At 38.7% G+C, this 17,227-nt stretch overlaps 1 protein-coding gene across 5 annotated transcripts in view; it reads left to right on the plus strand.

Annotated features, from left to right (window-relative positions):
* Nucleotides 1-16,888, plus strand: part of vari (MAGUK p55 subfamily member vari) — a 70,889-nt gene extending 54,001 nt beyond the window's left edge. For 2 of the 5 annotated variants that reach the window (XM_018458171.1, XM_018458168.1), the window contains exons 2-8: nucleotides 3,560-3,675; nucleotides 12,541-12,843; nucleotides 13,401-13,637; nucleotides 13,818-14,292; nucleotides 14,378-14,712; nucleotides 14,877-14,951; nucleotides 15,363-16,888. In XM_018458171.1, coding sequence (XP_018313673.1) covers nucleotides 3,568-3,675; nucleotides 12,541-12,843; nucleotides 13,401-13,637; nucleotides 13,818-14,292; nucleotides 14,378-14,712; nucleotides 14,877-14,951; nucleotides 15,363-15,539 — 1,710 coding nt within the window. In that variant the 5' untranslated portion in view covers nucleotides 3,560-3,567 and the 3' untranslated portion in view covers nucleotides 15,540-16,888. Of the gene's footprint in view, nucleotides 1-818; nucleotides 1,502-3,559; nucleotides 3,676-5,388; nucleotides 5,452-12,540; nucleotides 12,844-13,400; nucleotides 13,638-13,817; nucleotides 14,293-14,377; nucleotides 14,713-14,876; nucleotides 14,952-15,362 lie in introns of those variants that run through there. The other 3 variants (XM_018458169.1, XM_018458172.1, XM_018458170.1) reach the window with 3 other exon arrangements.
* Nucleotides 16,889-17,227: the final 339 nt, after the last annotated feature.

Genomic DNA, 17,227 nt, shown 5'->3' on the forward strand with positions numbered 1-17,227 from the left:
ACTGAAAAAAATTACTAAATTTTATTAATTACATGTGTTTGAATAGTTCTAAGTAAATATTTATTCAATGTAAACATATATTTATTTGATACAAAAACCATTAATTTTATTTAACTAATTTTTTTATTGAGTAAATATTTAGTAGTACTGCTTAAAAAAGTATGTATTAGTACTGCATATATTTATTTGATACAAAAACCATTAATTTTATTTAACTATTATTTTTTTATTGAGTAAATATTTAGTAGTACTGTTTAAAGAAATATGTATTAAGATTTAATAAATTTTTTTTCAGTGTACTAAAAAGATGTCATAAAAATTGCTCCGTCACTCGAAAACGAGTGTATAGTCGTTCTATATTTACTCCGCTCTCGTAACTGTCTCGGTTCTAATTGAATTGGTTCTAATTTCTTCGATCTTTCTACTTTCGCGGATTCAGCGAGATACGATAATTCATGTCTTATCTCTTCGGGGTATCATTTAAGATAGAACAAAAGACATTTCCGTAAGGAAAGTCTTGAATCACGATTGACTTGTCGAACAATTAGCGCGTGGCGATATTCCCGCCTCTTTTCTACTTTTCTTCTCTTCTTTCCCGTTCTGCATGCTCTGCCCCCTCCATTGGTCCAGCAGCAGCCACCAGCTGGTTTGTTTCTGGCTGCGTGGACGTCCCCGACCCTTCGTAGAAGCCAGTTTTGAATCTTCGAAGTCAGTCGGCAGTCGGTGGCGCTTACGTTTCCTCGATCAAGATCCTTCTCCGATCTCTTCCATTCACCTTTTTATCGCCGTGGCTTCGCATTTGTTCCTCGCAGTTTCTTCGCGTGCGATATATATATCGGCCATCATCCGAGGATTCCAAGCGTGGCGAACAGTATGAATTACGTGACTTCGAAGCCGTGTCAACAAGCATCGGGCTCGCCTTCTTAGTCGCCCCACTACCTTAGCGGGGTGCCGCTTGCGGTCCCCTCGTCTGGACCAGGGACCCTCGAGGCCCCGGCAGGTGTGAGAGTGTTTCCATTCACTGCGAAGTGGCAGCTAGGAAAGTAACGACCAAGACGGTTTTCCTTAGCGAGCAGTGTTTTCAAACGGTGAATTAATAGTGATTTACAATTCTCGACAAGGCCAACCTCGAGAGTCTCAAGATTTAAATATCAAACTTGTTTTCCGCGTTAAAAGAGCTAAAAAAAAGTGATACTTTAATCTCCGGAGATAAAGTAAAGATACTTCAGTCCCAGAATAATGACAATTTTATATGGTAAACACGTGGTGGAAAAGTTGAAGGAGTAATATAATGTGAATGTGAAAGCGTAATTAAACTCGCGGCGAAGTTTTGTTGAAACCGAGAAAACTGCCCGAAAAGAATCCTAAATTCTCAAAGGAGACACGAAGCTGAATGTCGCTATCATGGTTTTCTTCGGAAGAAAAGAAAAGCTGGAGGATCGGCGATTGCTGGCCAGCATGGATGCCATGAACGGCTCGATAATTCATCAAATCGACAACGGTAAAAGTTTGTCCAATTATCGCACCGCATATTCATCGATTATACGCAACGCGTATCTCATCTCATCACAGATGAGGCACGCGTGATGAATGGATTTCTCGCGCACGTAATAAACGAAAGTGGTTTCTGACGAAATTGTCTCAACATAGTTTCCTCGAAATTAAAGAGAAATATTTTCGCATTTTACGTATATATGAGTATAATAGATACGCGCGTTGTTGATAGCGAGGCATATTTCTTCGAACATCCGGTGAGAACGAGCACAAATATTATCGTCGACCGCGTATTTTTAATTCCTTTCCTTTCTCACCCTACCCCCCATTTACTTTTCCCTTTTATTTTAACGACCGTGGCTTAACGGTTACGCCTTTCGGTTGACGACTTTCAATGGTTGCATTTTCTATCTGCTTGTAAAATTCATCAGCGCGTAGCAATAAGCGAACCATTCCAGAATTGCATTTAATGAACTAATTAAATTGGTAATATTATTGAGAGAGAGAGAGAGAGAGAGAGAGAGAGAGGGAGGGAGGGGAGAATGACGCGTAATAAGAAAATAATAATTAATTTATAATAGCATTTCTCATTTGTAATAAATATAATTTATTTATATATATATATATATATGTACATATAATTTATACACTGTACTATAATACTATAATTATTATATATGTATATAGCGTTTATATTTTTCTGTTTTTATATTTGCGTGATAATATCATACTATTATATATATTGTAATATATTACATATTATTGCTTTTATATTAATTTGATGTCGATATTAAAGCGACAAACGTAAAAAATATATTCACTTGATTCATGAGCGTGAAAACCAGCAGCGTATTCCATACACGTTGTGTCTCTTGCGTTCCCAGCCATGTTTCAATGCTTTATAATGGCATACATTTATCATTCATACGCTGCATAGTTCGAGCAGATTATTATTACATAGTCAAATGGCTTTTCATCGAGCACTCGGGAGTTTCAAACGCGTCGCTGGAGCATAATCAATTGACAAGCCGTGCATTTCATAAATCGTCAAAAATGTTGCGTTTCTAAATGCGAACGAATAGGTCGTACATTTTCTAAATACCTATATTTTCATTTCTCGGCAAATCATAAAAATGCTAACCGCGACAAACATTTTCAAATTATGAATAGGAATAGAGAATATTCGAAGAAGTAGCAGACACATCGCGATCGATAATATCGATCCGCTAACAGGTGTAACTATTCTAAATGGAACGTGATAATAATACTTAAGAGGCCTTGGAAAGGCGTACCATTGAAGTCGCGAATAGAGGTAACGCTAATTGAATGCTCTTGGATATATTATTTAATAACTATGTGCGCTTCGCGAGACTCTTGAGTCTATTTCAAATAAATCTCAACCCCATTATACTCGCACACTTACTTTCAGTCTCACATTCATTAAAATGAATAGAGGTTGATAATTTTTCGACTCCCAAAGAAAGTTACATAATTACTTATTCTTTTAATTGCGTATAGAATATCCTAAAGCTTAAAAATTTCTCGTATATAAACACGATCATTATTTAACTAAAAATTTTTTTTTAACTAAAAAGAAATACTGATATCACGATCGAATTGATCAATTGATGAGTTTTGAATGTCCTTCAGAAATCTTCTGAAGGAACTCTCACGTTATTTGCGCGTAATTATTCGGTTTAGAAATGTAATTTCAACTTTTATTTCAACTCTCTCAGATCGTTGAAAGAAAGCGATAAATGGTCACAGAAAAATGTTCGAAGCTCAAGTTGAGAGTCGACGGGGATCTCGCGTGACAGCCTCAGCCACCTGTAGCTGACGATATTGATCAGGCCGAAAGATGGCCACGCCCGGGTTCACTCTCGCGTCGCTGCGACCCCCGTGTTGGAATCCCACTTCTCCCTCGTCACCCTCTTCCAGTCTCTCTTTCTCTCTTTCTCCCGACTGTTGCTGCCATTGCAGCCGTATGCCGCATGCGGCGATGCGCCATTCCCAGTCCCGGTGAATTCGCAACCGATTATGAACAAGTGCGTCGTTACTGTTCCAGCCGCGTTCATGCACGTGCGTGACAACATTGAGGAGTTGGGGAAAGTCGCCGACGACACAGACCTGCTGTTCCTGAAGGGCCTTCTCGACAGCCCGGTCGTTACGTCCCTCGTGAAGGTGAGTAAACCCTATCTCGAAATTGAATCGCTATCCAGGAGATTGTCTTACGCGAGATTACCCGAGTAACCTGGATCTCTATTGACATTTTTCGGTTTTTATTCGTTAGTAGATTAGATACGAAAATCGCCACGTAAAGCACTTTTTCGACGGTATTGCATTTCTCAACGTAGAATACGAAAGAAGAATATACCGGTCGACAAAATTAAAAGTAACATAACATCAATATTACTCTCTAAATTTTTGGAATCTTACTTTAAAGAGTGAAAATTGAGCCAGTTTTTTAAAAAGAGTGATCAAAGTCAATTTTTAATCTTAAGAGAGAGATTTCACTGTTCAGAGGGAGCTTTCACTCTAAACGTTTTATAAAGTATAATTTCGCACTCGACAATATAAATGTAATAAAACACATGGTGTAACATAATAGTTACATTGTTGAGTTATTACGGAATTATATAATAATATTGACGGAATTATAACATTGATGTTATATTGTACTTTTAATTAATGTCGACTGGGTATATTCTTCGGTTGAATTTTCCTCTTCATAAATCTGAGGTTTGTTTCTTTTAACGTTTTATTTTTATCGCTCGGCTTCAGATAGAAATTCTAATGGGAAACAGTACCGATTTGCAATTTTCTTCACGGCGTGAACGGGTCATAAACGCGCGAGTGGATATCATTTCGGTCCACGCACATTGCGCGCACAGCTTTGAACGTCTGTCCGTGTGCTCTTCAAACGTTGTTTACTATGACCGTGGAAATTTATGAGGGACACGTGGATCTATCTGCGGTTCTCATCACCGCTATATCATTCTGATTTGTTATATCGATGAGTGAAAAAAAAATCAAAAGATTCACGCGAGTATTCTGGCCGTCTGCCCTAACAATCCATGTCGTTGAACCGTCCTGCGTGAACGTGTTCGCCACGTTAATGGAATCGATCATTTAGAATGGCGAACGCGACAACCGAAATAAACCAGCCGAGTTAAATCCGGGAATATTTTCATGTGCGGCTGTATGGAGTATAGTGCACGATTCTACAGAGAGAAAATGTGCAGTTCTCTAATTTCTAAATATAGTTTGAAATCTAGGTTTGTGCAACCTCTGCGAGGAGCGGGGCAGTAACTAATTGTAGAACAGTAACATTTCGATCATTTATACTTATCGCCTGTTCTTATTTTAGTATCAACATGGTAATACATAGATTTGACTCGATGCACGGAAAGAATGATGATCTGCTGAAGTATCTAAGAATTTAGCTAGATACAGATCTGAAAATATTTTATCGAACTATTAAAATAATTTTGTAGGAATCTCAAGCGTGATGAGCAATACTGCAAAAAGTTTTAACATTCTAGCAACCAGTTCGAGTCCTACATAATTATTTTGATGGCCCAACAAAATTATTTCTAGATTTGTATCTAGCTAAAATTTTAGATATTTTACAAACCGTTCTTTTCGTGAATATTTACTCACTGCGGAAGAATCTCTTCATTACGATGCATTCATTGCAACTATAATTCAACAACTCTAAAAATTTCTTATAATTTCTGGATTAAATATTGCTTTAATGAACTGGACATGTCAGATATGCAAAATTTTAATAGATTACGTTTTACGCATACGGTTTGGCTTAGGATAGTATCACCTCGCTGGAATCTGGTTGAGTCGCTCTTTCGGCGAGGGTCGCGGCGGAGCGGAGGTCCGAGGCTCGTTCATCACTCAGCATGGGGAAAAAGAGGGAATTTCGGGAACATAACCGCGTGCCAGCACGTTAGTTTTATTTCTTTTCCTCGTCTCTCTTTCTCTCTCTCTCTCTCTCTCTCTCTCTCTCTCTCTCTCTCTCTCTCTGTACCTTCACATGCCTGCATCACACGCTCGTAACATCCGCGCGACACCCACGCTATTTCGGTCGCGACACACTTCCCGCGATCGCGAAGAGAGCCGCGAAGAGAGATGGCCTTCAACAAGAATATTAGCGATGGGCTAAAAAAACATTGTTATACGATGCGTGCGTTCTGACTGTGTTTGGCTTCTTGATTGATTGTATTTTTCCCGCGATGTTTTATATTGAACAAGAGCCTTTTCAGTCTCCCTCGTGACATACGTATACGTTTTCCCCTCGGCCGAGAGCCGGGGACCTACATTCCAGTAATTTTCTACCAGACAAGCAGGTATAACACGTGCATAACAGCAGGTAGAGAACGTCCGGTATCAAGAAGCCGTTAAAGAGTCGGCTCACGTCTCTCGCCTTTTACGCCGAATGAGCCAACAGTGGAAAGTGCTGACAACTAAAGCGTTCACGCTTTTGTGGAAAAGTCGAAAAATCTCAAAGAGATGTTAAGAGAAGATCCGAATTATTGGATAATTATTGAGAAACAAGAAAGAGAAAGAAAAGAACACACACCACACGGAGAAAAATGTAAAGTAATATGTGCTAGAATACTGGTAAATTTTTTGGGATTGACAGGTCTATGTGGAGACAGACGTCCACTTATGCAAAATTTACTTTACTTTTCTGATAAATGAGCGATCGTTGTTTAGTCATATTGTATTAAGAAAAAAGAAATAATTCTGGTAACACACACACTATAAATTGACAACTCTAAAATTTAAATATTGCAATTAGTTTTACAAAGTAAGAACTAAAATAGTACTGAATATTATAAAAATAAACAAATGGCAAACGGGTAATTGGAAATTGGCACAGTGAACGGTGCATAATTTAGCCTTAAAAAAGTTTTATCTTACATAACAAAATTGTACATATTTCAGCTAGTATTCTAGCCTTTTTCAGTGAATAGAGACTCTTACAAAAGATCCATGTAGACTTGTTACAACAGGTGATGTTACTCAGGTCGTAATCATTGTGCGATAATCATTCCTCTATTAAAAAGACGATCTCATCAGTCACAAGGCTGGATGATAATAAATGACTAAAATTTTTTAATTACGTTTGCCATTCGTTTATATTTTTGAATTTGTTATCTCGGGAATTTTAATATTGTTACCATTATAAAAATATAGGCCCGTATTTATAACGCGCTTACAACGATGTTAGCGCGCTAATATACTGTACTTTATGTTACGCATATTATAGAATTTCAGAGCTAAAAGCGCGTTCTGAATACGGACCATAATATAATATAAAAATATATAGTATTCGGTAGTACTGTAGTTCTTTGTAAAATTAATTGCAGAGAGAGAGAGAGAGAGAGAGAGAGAGAGAGAGATACTTAAATTGTATAGTTGTCAATTTATAGTTGCCAGAGATGTTTTTTTTCTCTCAATGTGTAAGGTACTTTTTATATTTCGTAAAATAAATCTATAAATTACTATACATCTCAATAGAATACTTTATCGCCGAGTATTTTTGCTTTAACGCTGACAAAATTTACTTTACTGCGCGATAAAAAATACATAAAGTTTTGAGAGTTGTTCTTGCCTACAGTCTTGAGAATAGTATGGTTTACTTTCTATAAGATAATACAATACTTGAATGGATTTACTATAATTGTAATGTATATTTTACTTTACACCTCCGGTACTCTTTCAGCCAAATAAAGTTCGTTATAAGCTCGGCAAAAGTAGCTAGAATATTTTTACTAATCTTGCAAGGTAAAAATTACTCAATCATTTTCTCCGCGCACCACTCCGTGCCAGACTCTCCAAAGCTGATAATCACCTGAACAAGCAACCCCATGCTGCATCCCGTAGGAAAAATTATAATCCGCGTGCGACGAGCCACGAGGCATGAGAGAGGGAGATTGAGATTTACGGTCACACTCAATTGGCCAAATTGCTATCTTTCTCTTCTTAATAATAATTACGGATAATTGGCTGTGACCCTGCGAGACCTCTTGATTGGGCGTAGGTCATAGGCGCCTCCGAGTTGTGGAGTCATCGCTCGTGCATGTCGCAGAAATCCAGGCGCGAGCATGCGTGTCGCGACGGTAACATGTTTTGTAAGTCCGTAGCGTGTACAACGAGACGATATGTAATTTCAGTCGGTGAGTTGGCTTTGTGATCGCGCACGGGAGGAAGTGGGAGAGACACACACGCGGCATGCGTGTCGATCCACGTGTGTAGGTGACAGGACTGTACGCTAAACTCCACCGTGGCTCTTATCGGACGCGTATATATATTCTTTATCTCGCACTTGCCTCGGGTGAAGTTTCCCACGTGAACCGAATCCGCTATTTCGACTCGTAGAATTACTTTTGACTTTTGACGAAAGACTGGTTCTCTTTTTTTTTGGTGCGAATACAGGTAACGATGGATACCGATTTTACTGATCGTTACAAGTTCCAATTACTGAACGCGCAATTACGTCACTGACGTTATTTGTAACTTGACTTGAACTGCTGAGTCTTCAAAACGGTGACACATTTAATAATGGAGCGTTCAAGTGTGCTCGATCGTTAAATGACTATGCAGTCTGTCTATGAGCAATTTGTTTTTAAAATTGGAAGCTTTACGACTGGTTGAAAATATATTTTCATTGTACCTGTCGTATAATTTGGAGTAATTAGTTCGAACGTGGTTTTTCCTAATACCTGAATATTTTTCGTTTGCAAAACAAACAATTGAAACGAATGTGACTGGTATGACTCCACCACGATGTGATGAGATTCTTTATTGCGAGCTTCTATCTGTCCTACAATCTCAAACGATTTTCGAAAGACGTCAAATTATACCGAAGAGAAGCATTGATATCGATTTCAATTGCAGCTATTCTTTTCAAATGGGATCACTCGTAAAGGCTGCTAAATATTAGAGACCTTATAAGAGTCTGCGGTTAAAGCAGGTCAATCTAATTGGTTGCTGTTTATATTGAAAAAAAATACTAAATTTTAATAAATATTTGTTTGAATAATTCTAAGTAAATATTTACTGAAAGTGTAACTATATATATATTTGATACAAAAACCATTAATTTGATTTGACTATCATCTTTTTATAGAGTGAACTTATTTACTGTAAGTAAATGTTTATTTAGTACTATTCAAAGAAATATTATTAAGATTTAGTAAATTTTTTTCAGTATATGTTTCATTCGGTATATAATTCGATTAGTTTCGTACATTTTCGAAAAGTAATAAGAAAAGGTAAGAAAAAAGAGATAAATAGCTTATCTATCCGTCATTTTTTATCTGTTTTGACCAAACTCTTATTATATATGTAGGATCTCTAATAAACGTGACAATGACAAGCCTCTCACTTGTGTCAACAGTGTTTCCTAAATGAAAAACAGTAGATGGACATTTCATATTCATATTTCTTCATGTTAATGAAAACCATTCGTTTTAGGATCATGGTACACAAAAAATTTAAGCAGTAAAACATAAGCAGTATTGGCCAGTCACAATAGAGACCGTAAGGTCATGACGTAAGCAGTAGCAAATCCAACATGTTGATTTCCTTACTTACGTTTTACTGCTTAAATTTTTTTGTGTACCATGGCCCTTACAATGCATTTCTCAATTCCAAAACGTTCCCGCGTCCACTGAAAGAGTTTGACTTTGTATCAGCTTCGAAAGTCTGGATTATGAAACTGTGTCAATGAACTAACACACGATTGCGTTTGCTGATGTCATATTCTCCATTTGAAGTAGACCTAGCTTTGATGGGTTCGTAATTTGCGAGCTCAGGTGGAAACGAGGAAATCGCGATAAATAATAAAGTCAACGAGGAATATGTTGACTTTAAACTGTGAAAATCTCCGAAAGAAGCGATGCTTGAAACCAGAGACACATGATTCCGCTCCGTTTTGCGACGACCTTGAAACAGTGGTACCTGGACGAACAAGCTACGCTCCTGAAGCGAACGTAGCGGAGTGTTGCATGCCAGGAGAAGGAAGGGCCCCCACCTGTTTCAGAAACGGCAGGCGACTCGCCTGAACGGGCTGCCTACGCGGAGGGAGGTCAGACGACGTCAGTAGGCGCGGCAGAGTTTTCTGACTTACTGCTTGTACGAGAGTGTCGCGCGACGTGACGAATCCGAGCATCATCCTCATCAGCATCCTGCGTGGTCGCTTTTGCCACCCCGTGCGACAGATTTGGTTTCCCTCCGTTCGAGAACCGAGCTCTCCCTCACCGATCGATACGACTGCGAGGGCACCGACCACGACCAGTTAAAGCCGCTTAGCTTCACCAGTTCGCACGGAGCACTGCGTCGCGACTCTTTTTTCAGGTGAGACGTCGTTTCTCGAGGAAGCGTACAGTTGGCGAGAAAGGTGTCTGCCTAAGTGAACAGAAGATCATCTTCAATCTCGCGTTGCTCAACTTCCATGAGTGGAACATACTCATTTCAGTCATTTGCGAAGAGGTGCAACTGAAAAACATGAAAGTACCTTAGTGACGCGATTGGGGTAGCGTTCAGGTGTGCGATAATGACGGATCAAAAGACAGTCGGTTGGACCATATGGCTCTACCCGCAGTCACTAGTGAACCGAGATAAACCCGATAGAAAGGTACCGGAGAAAATGTAAGGCTGCATTCGACGAATATAGAGAACGAATCGACTCGCCTGATATTCTGAAGAGAAACGAGAGGATTCGCTCACCTTACCATAACTTCGCTGATCTTTCTTGCCGCGATTCGCGTAGCGAGGTGCAAGGTTTTTTTGCAGAGATTATTCGCAGATCTCTTGAACGCTCTGTTCTCTTTGAGAAAAGAAACGAGTTCTGAGCGATTCGTCTCGCAAAGGATCTCTGCAGCGGAGCGGATAAATAAATGCCGCGGCTTTATAGTCCATAAACGCAAGTACGACGTGCGGCGCGCCTTGGACGCAGCCTCCGGTAAATCTCGCGTCCCTCCTGACGCAATCAGATACAACACTCGGCGCACGGGGAGTCCGTTCGAAGTAAACGGAACGAGAAAACGACCGCGGCGGGACTTGATGACCCGCGACGAAGTGCGTCGATAAATCTTGCACGATGGACGTCGATTTACAGATTTTCGCGTTTGAACTTCGCGAGCACGTGGGCGCGCGCGTTAAGCAAACAAGTCGAACAAACAGGAAGCTTGACGTTGAAAAATTTCCGGAGGAAAGTCGCCGTTCCTCGTAGATCGTTAATCATTGGGAGAAATTCACAATGCGCCGATTCCGCAATGCGCCTCGCGAGAGCACGTACGATGAGGAAACTCTCGTTTGACCGGTAAAGCGCGCGTGTGTAATGATCGTTGCACGATTCTCGAGAGAAAATAATTTAGTGATGAATCATCGACTTACGACAACAATCTACATTTATGCGTCATTGTATTGTGCACCATAATAATCGCAGAGTAATCGAAAAAAGATTATTTGTGGATTTACGTCGAACGTTTTCTGTTTATTTTTATAACATCGTCATCGTCATTAGCACTATATCCTTTGTATGGATCTTGATTTCTTCACTGGTTTCGTTACTTTCTAAATTCTTTGAAGTGTAATCTCTAAAGAGTGAAAATTTCACCAGTCTTGAAAAAGAGTGATTTAATTTTTAATCTTTAAGAGTGATGAGCTTTCTACAATTCCATTTCCTAAGGTTTAACACGTAAGAAATTGATCAATAATCATTCTTCTCACATTCGAGTGTGATTGATTAATTCCTTACGGCTTAAGACTTAAAACTTAATAATGGCTTATTGTAGAAAGCCCATGAGATTTCACTCTTCAGAATGAGAGTCACTCTAAAAATTTTAGAGAATATAGTTAATTAATTTTAGTAATTTTTGAAAGGGTTGTGAACTTTAATTTTTATATGTTGTAAATTTCTCTTAAAAATCTCTCGTTATGTTTAAAAAAAACAATGCATTCAAGACGTAAGAGAGTCAGTTTATGAAGATTGTCTGAGATATTGGGAAATGCGCCATTTCAAACGCGTCGCCGAATGAGTCGCAATGGCCTACTTTCCCAATTACTCGTTCATTGTAAACTCTGAACTCCACTCTGGGTAGGGTGGGGCTAAATGTCTTTCGTGTCGATTAAATTAACTCTAATCCGATTGAACTCCGTTAGCATTCGCATCATTGCATGTCAGTGATCATTAACAACGCGTTAGCAGCCGGATTTTTTCCCATGTATCCCATCATTTCTTATACAGCCTGTAATTTCTTATACAGACTTTCTATCATTCTCAACTGCACGTTTCAAGAAATATTTCCCTTCTCAAACGAAAATTATAAACTGTACTCGAAGAAATCTGTTGATTCAACGTAATTTCTTTATTTACTTCTCTTTCTGACTGAAACAAAAACGTAGACCGCATGAATTTAACGCGGAAACTTGTTCTAATTTCGAGCGACAATAAAAGTTACTAAATAAATTATTATTACATTTTTACGAAAAGAACGGTTTTGTTAAAGTATTTAAAAATTTAACTAGAAACACACACAGATTTGAAAATTTTATTTGACCATCAAAATAATTATATGATAGGACACTCAAACTGGATGCTAGAATATCAAAATTTTTTTACAGCATTGCTCATTATGCAATAGATTCCTATGTAATTATTTTGATAATTTAACAAAATTATTTTTAAATCTAGCTAAATTTTTAGATACTTGAGCAAAATCATTCTTTCCATGTTTTTTTGTGAATTAAAGAATATGAAACAAAACAAATAATTGCGAATCTACAGACAATGCGAAATAAAGATTTAAGAAATGTTTAAAAAAAAAAAAGGAAAGAAGTTAGGAACGTTTTAATCGATGTAACATGATCCGAAAAGAAACATTGTTGCGACGTGAAAATATCAACAACGCGTCAACGTGAGGGAGGATACGAGTTGTGGAGGAGTAACATTTCTAAGCCTCGTGAGAAAAACCAGTTTTTCAGGTCCAGATTTGAAACCTTCTGTCTTTGTTTGCGTGCCAGGTGCAGGAGCGTCTCGAGGACCCGCCGGTGCCTGTAGAGCCGGTATGCTCATCCGTCTGTGACATCGTCGACGAAGTGTGCCACGCCTTCCAAGCTTCCAGGGATTCTCACGTTAAAGAGCTAGTGAATCTTCTCGGTAACGTACACCTAAGGGCGCTCCTAGAGACACACGACGCGGTCGTAGAACGTAGGGAAGCGCCTTCCAAACCGTCTGATCCGCTCGCGTTAACGATGCCGACGAATAAGAAGGAGGTAATGCCTATCAGGGTCGTCGGCCTTCGGAGGCAACCGGATGAACCCCTGGTAAGTTCCTACGGTAAACAATGTAGAAATAACTCTGCGGGAAAATAAACAAAAATTGTATAATATTATATTGAAGAAAAAATAGTTCATTAAAAATAGTTCATTCCAATTTCGATTAGTCCGTTCGAAGATTCTTTTCTCTTCTTTCCGTTCAACTTAAAAAACAATTACTGTAGTTATTAAAAATTATTTGATACTGTGACATGTAGAAACTAAGTTTAGAATCTAAAGCGAGATTGGAAAAGTTTACCGCGAGAGAAGCTCCCCCTTCGCGAATTAACCCGCCAGATTCGCCTGAAGAAAAGACGAAGATATGTTGTAAATAAGTACGAACGTTTATTTCTCTGACATGCCATGTGTTTCACCGATTTTCTGATACTGCGCGCTTCTTTAAGATATTCAAAAGCATCGAAATATGGCTAGCAATTTTCAGCGTTGCACTTAAGGCTTTATTGACCGTTATATGAGCAAGACTCCAATGTCGCATGTGAAATACGCTTTAATTCGACGTAATTAGATAAGAACGAGACATTATTTTCATGTCCGTATTTTTCCAGGGTCTGACGGTGCAAGTGGATGAAGCTGGAAATATGATCATCGCTAGGATTCTTGGTGGTAGCACAGCAGCTCGTCAAGAACTTCTGAAGACCGGCGAGGTAATACTCGAGGTCAACAGTAAGAGAGTTCGAAACCCTGAAGAACTTCAACAGGCGATTCAGGACGCCAAGGAGAATCTATCCTTGAAACTGGCTCCAGGCATCGCTTCGGAAACGAATCAACCTCTCAAGTCCACGGTGAGTGCTACAAGCTGTTTTTCCATCTCGATGCCTCTGGTAACAACTGTGTTCTCATTCTCCTTCCTTACGGTGTTCATTCAAGCGCGAAGAACACGACGTTGGCGTCGTAATCACAGAGCAATGAAAATTCATAATAATCTCGTCGAGCTGCCGCTTTAATTTGATTTGTTATTGCAGTGTTACATGAGGGCCCTCTTCGATTACGATCCATCGGAGGACACGCTTCTGCCCTGCCGGGAAATCGGTCTACCTTTCCAGAAGGGCGACATCCTTCAAATTGTTGACCAGGCTGATCCGAATTGGTGGCAGGCGCGAAGAGTGGAGGGCGAGAATCTTGGATCGCCCGGATTGATACCCTCGTTGGAGCTGGAAGAGCGCAGAAAAGCGTTTGTACCGCCCGAAGCCGATTTCGTTCATAAAATCAGCATCTGCGGTACTAGGATATCTAAGAAGAAGAAGAGAAAGATGTATCAATCCAAATCGAACGGCGAGTTTGACAGTGCCGAGTTGCTTCTTTACGAGGAAGTCGCTCGGATGCCGCCGTTTCGACGCAAAACTTTGGCTCTGGTCGGGCCACGCGGCGTAGGTCGTCGGACCCTGAAGAATAGGTTGATCAACAGCGATCCCGAAAAGTTCGGCACTATCGTACCCTGTAAGAAATATTTAATTAATTCATGTTTCATCAATCGATACTGGTTGCTTGATTATCGTACTGAGCGAATGTAATCTCTTCACAGACACATCGAGACCGCCTAGAGTTCTCGAAGAGGACGGCAAGAGTTACTGGTTTACCGATCGCGAGTCCATGGAGATCGATATCAAGGAACACAGGTTCCTGGAACACGGTGAACACGGTGGACATTTATATGGCACGAAACTGGACTCTGTGCGGGAACTGATCAGAGCCGGCAAGATGTGTGTGCTAGACTGTAGTCCGGCTGCACTCAAAATCCTTCATAATAGCACCGAGTTTATGCCTTATGTCATATTCATCGCTGCGCCCGGAATGGAGCAGCTGAAGTCTTTATACGATCTCGGGAGATCGACTGGTGCCAGCAATCGAAATCTAACGGTATTCTTATCCAAAGTTTGCACCTATATTTTCATAAAAATTGTAATCGATTTCATGCGATGCTAGCAATCTATATGCGATAACTTATTTATTTCATTGTTTATTTTATTTTTATTCCATCACTTTAGTTAATTGTTGTATAAATTTGATGTTGGCTTTGCTAGTTCGACCGCCAGAGTTCCATCAGGTACAGCTCGAGAAGAGCCAGGACACTGGAGTCTCTTGCATCTTTATACGAGGTTTGTATCGCATGATTCGTATTGTTTTATTATGTTATTATGTAGCATGTATGTACAGCAATCTGGAATGTCAAAATTGTTAATAGTTACCGATTTAGTTATGTATTTTAGTATCTCTCTTTCGCACGATATTCCTTTATTTTGATTCATAGAATAGAGTTTTTCAATGCTTAATCACGGAATCCATAAAAATATCATCTTTCTCTTGACAAGTTCGCGTCCTTACATAAATGTAATCAAATAACTCTTTAAACCATTTTTATTACCGGAATTAAGAAAACCAAGCTACGTTTGTGATCTCGTCTAAAATGCATCTTATACACGCTTTTATCATGAATCAATTAGAAAAAAAATATTTTATATAATAAGGCATTGAAAACTTGAGAAATTGATTGATGATCCATTTGATAGGAGGACGATTTAAAATCCACGTTGGAGGAATCCGCGGCCCTGCAGAGAGCCTATGAAAAGTACATCGACCAGGTGATTGTAAATGAAGACTTTGACAATACATTCAGGCAGGTGATCGCAGCTTTGGATGCCTTAGCCACGGAGCATCAGTGGGTGCCGGTCAATTGGATCTACTAATTAAATTCTGAATTCAGTGTTCGACATCGAAAGACTCGAGAGTCAAGGGCTGCTAGAAATTTTAGCGCGAATAAAAGAAAAATTTGTTTATTACTGCCCACATCACGTACGAAAACTGCAAGATTACATTACGAGAAGTGATATTCAGAATCAGGCTCCATTTGTCGCGCGGCTAGGAAAACGCAAGGCACGTGTAATCAGAGTACAAAGAATGCTACGAATATCTCACGCCGCGTGAAGCGATATCGACGTTGTCGCGTAAAAAGCGCGGCCAAGAATCTCATTATTATCGTTTATCATAATTAAATACAGCGTTTACGTTAGTTTGTTATAGATTTACAAACGACCCGTTTTGCATACGGAATCTCATTAAAAATCCTTGTTTCACACATTATACATTAAATCATAATGTATAGACTTACAGAGAACCGCAAATCTTCTCAATCATTTGTCCTTGATAGATCGACATAACGATAATGATATGTGAGACTGGTTATACTCAAAAATGGAAAATGAGTACTTTTTTATAATTAAAAATCATATCGCACGCTGCATTTTTACTGCCAATCTCGACAACGACTGTAGAAGCAATTCGGGTCGATTGATGTGTTAGACCGCCGTCCAGTTAATTTTAGTGTATTTTTAATTTAATTAACGATAACTGCGTATATATATATACACGATCATTTATACTTATTCGACTCCGCTATACACCTTTCTCGTTAATTCTGTTTCGTGTTTCATTTTGCTGTTCGTGCACGCTAAAGTAATATTCCTGGCATTGAGTGCCTTAATAACGCGAAGATTACAGGCGGTATTCATATTCGGTTCTTATTTTAAGATCGTCTTAAGATGCTAATACGGCTATCTGATTGGTTCATGGACATATCTTAAGAGTGTGACGTATTTAAGACGGTCCTGAGGTCCGACTATGAATATTGTCCTACAATTGATTTAATGCGAAGATCTACTATGTCGACTTGACAGACTCATCTTGGGTGTCATGATGGATAAAACTAACATTGCCTTTTTTCTAACGTCTCCGACGGACAGTCGCATATTCACGCATATACATCCACACGTATACACATTCGAATTTTTTAATTCACAATATGCATCTTCAGAAAAAAAAATACTTGTAGATTAAAAGAGTCGCTTTGTACACAGAATACAACTATAAATATATATGTATATTAAATCGAGACACCTGTCCTGAAGAGCAACGTGATGCACGATGTGGAATAAAGTTTATCGAGCATTTGTTACGGATTAGAATTGTGCAACGAATGAATTATTATTTCAGTATTCCTGTCCTTGCTCCTTTTTCAGGGCTCGGCGAAAGGACTTTATCAAACTGAAAATGTTACAATAGATATAAGGATTTAATAAATTTTTTATCATCATTATAGATTGAAAATTTGTAATTAGGTAAAACAAGCATTTTTATACATGTGTATTATATTTTCTTTTTCTCTTTCTTAATACAAATCTGTATCAGATTTTTCTCATACATGTAAAAGTTAAAACTGATAAAAATAAAACTCAGGGGAATTAATTTCTTTTATAAATAATATCTTATATTTATTTTAAAGAATATGCAAAGAACGTTCTTTATAAACTTATGTAAATAGATTTATGCATCATAAATACTGTTATATAAATAACATCTATAACGTTTTATTTTTATT

Source organism: Mycetomoellerius zeteki, unplaced genomic scaffold (assembly GCF_001594055.1).
Source record: "Mycetomoellerius zeteki isolate Tzet28-1 unplaced genomic scaffold, Tzet1.0 scaffold706, whole genome shotgun sequence".
NCBI lineage: Eukaryota > Metazoa > Arthropoda > Insecta > Hymenoptera > Formicidae > Mycetomoellerius > Mycetomoellerius zeteki.